General features: G+C 52.6%; 1 protein-coding gene across 1 annotated transcript; it reads left to right on the top strand.

Moving 5' to 3' along the window:
• Window positions 1–685: 685 nt before the first annotated feature.
• On the top strand, window positions 686–1,632 carry HRG_09714 (uncharacterized protein; the record flags this gene model as incomplete). Its single annotated transcript, XM_044868185.1, has 2 exons — window positions 686–1,224; window positions 1,485–1,632. 2 exons carry the CDS (start codon window positions 686–688, stop codon window positions 1,630–1,632), a joined length of 687 nt encoding a protein of 228 aa, XP_044716766.1.
• Window positions 1,633–4,972: the final 3,340 nt, after the last annotated feature.

Below are 4,972 nucleotides of genomic sequence, written 5' to 3'. Positions count from 1 at the left end.
ATCGGCCGTCCTTGGCTTCTGTCCACGGCTCCTGTAATAGAACGACGTCGTATTGTTCGGAGTCGGCGGCGGCGAGGTCACACTCGTGTGCCGGCGGGATCTTGCCAACATTGGCCTGAAAGACACGTATAGTCCTTGCTTCGTTTTGGTTTCTGCAGGGATGCTTCGTCATGGAGATTGTGCAATGGGGCTGATGCGACTGCTGCGCCGTTTCTTCGAAGGAGAGGCGGGTCTAGAGTCGTGACCATTGCCGTGAGGCTGAGGTGTCGTGGCTAGTACGATGCAAAGCGGGGACATTGTCATGGTTGGGCTGCAAGTCCATTTGCCCAGGTTTGGACATTTAAGTCTTGCGGCAAATACTGGCTCGGCGGGCCCGAAACGTCTCTTCGTGTCGCCTAGAAATTTGGTACAATTGTCCTGCACAGCGCGAGCTTGCTCTAGAAGGTCGGCCTCGGCCAAATTCGTCTCCGCGCATGGAGGTCACGGCCGTGTGCCAACTTCCAGGATCCGCCTGTAATGCGTTGGACGCTGCGCGCAACAACAGTACGAGCGAGTAGGACACAAGGAAGTAGAGACCCACTTTCTCTCTGGTTTATATAGTTCGAGTCTCACCTATAACCAGCGGTGGTGGTCTGCTTCGTGGTAACTTCTTGCCTAACTTGTGTCGTCCATATCTGCCTCAATCATGATTTCGGCTGTCGAGCTAGACAATGACCATGTGGAGGCGCTCAGACGGCTCGCGTATGAGCCGGTTAGCCGCAGCATGGTCGCTCACCTGGCGCGTGTCACGAGCAGAGTCATCAACCAGACCATCCCAGTCCTACTGACGGCTACGGAGCAGCGACAGCAACAGCACGCACCTCTCGTCGCCACAGAGGCAGCACTTCCTAGCCTTGAGACATTCATTGGGTGTCTGGCCACTGCATCCAGAGTCACAACGTTGCCCCTGTTAGCGACCCTCGTCTACCTTGCGCGGGCCAAGTCGAAACTGAAGCAAACGGTCCGCGGTCTTCCATCTGCTCCTCACCGCATATTCCTGGCTTCGCTCATACTATCCACCAAGTATCTCGAAGACTGCCCACCTAAGAACAAGCGCTGGGTGAGATACTCTCGCGTCGACACGGAAAGTACGATGACACATTTCACTCTCAAGGATGTGAATGTGATGGAGAAGCAGCTCATAGACATCCTGGGCTGGGACCTGACGATCAGCGAGCAGGAATTGTATGCGCAACTGGAGCCGTTTCTCCAACCCATCCTAGTTCAGATCGCCCAAAGGCAAATCGCAAAGAGAAACAGAAGGCATAGAAAACGGGTGGTAAACCAGGTTGACCGTGGCGGTGTTCCTACGCTGCCGTTGCCCAGTATGCTCCGCAGCCGAACTGCTCCAAGGCAACTTGACCAATGTGTTCGAGGATATCAATATGCCCTGCATGCCATGATTGACCAGACGGTTTCGACTGACCATGGCACGGCCTGGGAAGCCGAGAAATCTCACAGGACGGGCGATCGAAGCGGAAGGTTCGAATCGAAGACGACTTCGCCATGGTAATCCTTCTGGTTTCCGTCTTTGAAGACAAGGACCAGGAAAACATCATACCGCTAAACTCGTCTGTGATGAGCAAGACGTAGCGGTGTCCGTTGTATGCCGCAGGGAACTCGAATAGGTCGATGAAGACGCGATAAAACGGTTGTCTTGACCTGTTTGCGGATTCCCTGCGGGAGATAATCTCATGAGCCTTGCCTTGGCCGCAACCCTTGCACTCAATGGTCATCGGACCCTTGATTCGGACCCCCTTGGTCTTTAGAACGAGTCGTTCTAGAAAATCTGGCCCTGCGTGGCAGGCTCGAAGATGCCATGTTTCGGAGGAGTCCGATCGTGGTGGAGGCGGCTGCCTTGGCATTGCCATTCTCTGCCGTGATTTTCGCTGCAGACTTGCTGGCTGAAATGAAGAAAATACATCCTGGAAGGCGTTGAACACGGAGATCGGCGATTGTGGAAGTTGGAAGTAAGAACGGGAAATTGGCTTGTATTCGACTATTTCGAGATCGTATTTCTCTGTAAGTCGACAAAGGACGTCGTTGTCCTCATAAGTTCCCATTCGAAGCGTGTTATAAAATCCACAATACCAAAGTCCCTTTCTTTTGAGCCTCTTTGCGCTGATAATATTCGTATGGAACCTCGGAACGTAGGCCACATTAATGAGGACAAGATCGCGTGTGTTCTTTCCGTCTGCGCCATCCAGTACCTTCTCCATCGTTCTCGTGCCTCGTGCATGGACCTTCAGGGAACTGTCACCAATCATGACGTAGTCAATGTCCGCTGCCTCAGGAATGTCAGTCAAATCGGCCCGTGGTTGACGACGCATCTGACTGCTGGCGCCATGCTGATGTGACTGGCAAACTCTAGGCCGTGAGTATCGGCCCGTGGTTGACGACGCATCTGACTGCTGGCGCCATGCTGATGTGACTGGCAAACTCTAGACCGTGAGTATCGGCCCGTGGTTGACGACGCATCTGACTGCTGGCGCCATGCTGATGTGACTCGCGATTGCAGTGATGACAGACTTCTCTTACGCCTCGCTGCGATAGGTGCATGGTTGAGGAAGCTTTCTGTCGTTGTATGGAGTTCTCCACGGGAGTTTAAGCTCGGCCGACAGTTAGCGGGTTCCTGTCCTTACTGAATGTGCTAGGGGGGTCTAATGATATTGAGTATTGCTAAAATACTTCGAACACCCGTTAAGTTGCCAAGGCAAGGGGCTTAACGGCTGAATATCCAGCCCGAAGGGTGAACATCGTATACTTGTAATTCAACTTTCCTAGGGGGAGACTGTCACACACACATCAACCTGTCATAACTACCACTTGCAGCAGCACTTGTTGGAGTGTTCACTTCACTCTTGCATGTCTGCATGGTGCAACAGAGACCCCCTAAAACCCCCCTTTTCGCCTGCAGCGGGCAACCAGCTGTTTAAACCGCTTCCTGGCAGGCCCGGTCTAATTCTAACTATATAGAGGGTAAGAGGGTAGGGAACGCGAGCGTTAATAGCGGCTGAGATAGGAGCACGATATCTAGCTCCTCCGGTAGCACTGGGAGCTCTTCAAATAGCCTACCAACGTTGCGAAGAAAGTGGACAACGTGGCCTCGATATTTATAGAGTACTGCTATTTATATTGAGCGCCACGCACTTGTAAGACCTTGACATGTACGTGAATCCTAGCGATAAGCAGGACTTATCGTGGGGTCGATTTGCGGAGTAACGTACCTCACTGAGTCATGCAACGCACCACGTCATGCAACAAATTGCCCGACCGGCAAGCCAGAGCGAAAATTAATCCTGCAACCGACACAAACCATTTAAAATACTATTAAACATTACAATATGTGAAACACTTCATACAGAGTCTATCTATATGATGGTTTTCTTAGGAAATATGAGCAGGCGGTCTTGTGGTCCGCCCAGACCTGAGAGACTGAGAAACCGGCCTCCATACTTCCTGCGCTTCCGTCGAACGGGAGGTATGTCTTTTACCCCTAAAGCTCCGGGACTGTGGTCTCGAGCCACTGAAGCTTCAGAACCAATCTTTACCCTTTCTTCCTCCGAGTTGTTGCGTGGTTGAATGCCCGTCGCGCAAACCCGCTTCCAACGCCCCTCGTTTTTCTCACCGCTACCATGTCTTTTGTGCCCTCTTACACCAGGCTTTGACGTAGCAGCTACCTCAAACTTGACTTCCCGAATAGCCTGGCGTTCAGCCTCGCGTGCAGACCTCTCTGCTTTTAATTTTGCTGCGGCCTCCCGTTTCTCAGCTCGCTTTGCCTCGCGCTCCGCAGCACGCTCTGTCTTCTCTCGAGAACGCTGCTCTCGCAAGGCCTGACGCATTGCAGCCCGCTGTTTTTCTTCTCGGCAGATTCTCGAGCCTTTTCTTCACGTGATATGGCTACCTGGAGTCGACGATCTTCAATGGCTTGCTTGCGCTGCTCGTCGGCCTGTGCCTTGTCCGTCTGACGTCGCCGCGCCAGTTCCACCTTGGCTGGACTGAAAAAGACCGGCTGGCCACCACTTTCTTCCGGATTGAAAAGGCCCAAGGCCTTTCTGCGTTTCCCTTTTTTATGTGCAAGTTTGAGCGCTTCCTGTAGATCTCGATTTTCGTGTTGTACGAGCTCATATTGTGTCGCCAGTTTCTCTGATGCTCGGGAGAGCGCTGTGACTCGGGAGTCCATCAGCCCTTCCTTGCGGAGACGGCGGGTAATGCGCCGAATAGCCCGAAGAGAGCCTGGAGTCTTCATCGCCCTTTCCTCAGATGCAGTTTGTGGGGGTGTCACATCACTGCTGTGGCTAATCTTGGACAATACTTTGCCGGGGTCGAGTGGATGGATTCCTGTGGCCCGCCAACCAGCCTCGATATTTTTGGCCGTAAATGCCTGGTTCCACGCATCACGAAAGAGTGGCCAAAAATTCCGTTTGGTAAGGCGAATTAACCCCCATCCAATGGACATCAGCTGGTCGGAACCTTGAGCATAATAGGTGGAGAGTGCGGAAAACAGGCCAACATCGAGTGGTTGAAGCCGATGAGTTGAGTGCGATGGCAACACAGCAATGAGAATTCGATTCCGATCGGCATAGTCAATGAATTTCAGGTTAATGTGACTATTGTGACCGTCTAAAATTAAGAGACGGTAGGCACGACCAGCCTTTGCTTCGTATGGCAGTCAAATATGCGCTGAAGCCAGTGTAAACCCAGTGCATCACAGCTCCAGCCGTTTTCCGTACTGGCGAAGAAGGCTACTTCGCTGGAATGGTCAAAATCCTCAAGCCAAGTATCTTGAAAGTCTTTTGACTCCCCTTTGTAAATGAGGGCCGGTGGCGGTACGAATAATCTGCACATATGGCAGCGATCAGCGTGATGAACTCCCGGTTCCCGTCTTGGCTTGCCCCGACCAGTTTTCCGCGCCTGAGGGCTTCTCGGGGGA

The sequence above is a fragment of the Hirsutella rhossiliensis genome (assembly GCF_020360975.1).
Source record: "Hirsutella rhossiliensis strain HR02 chromosome Unknown scaffold00013, whole genome shotgun sequence".
Lineage (NCBI taxonomy): Eukaryota > Fungi > Ascomycota > Sordariomycetes > Hypocreales > Ophiocordycipitaceae > Hirsutella > Hirsutella rhossiliensis.
The sequence above is the reverse complement of the archived record's forward strand: the minus strand, read 5'-3'. Positions and strand labels throughout refer to the sequence as shown.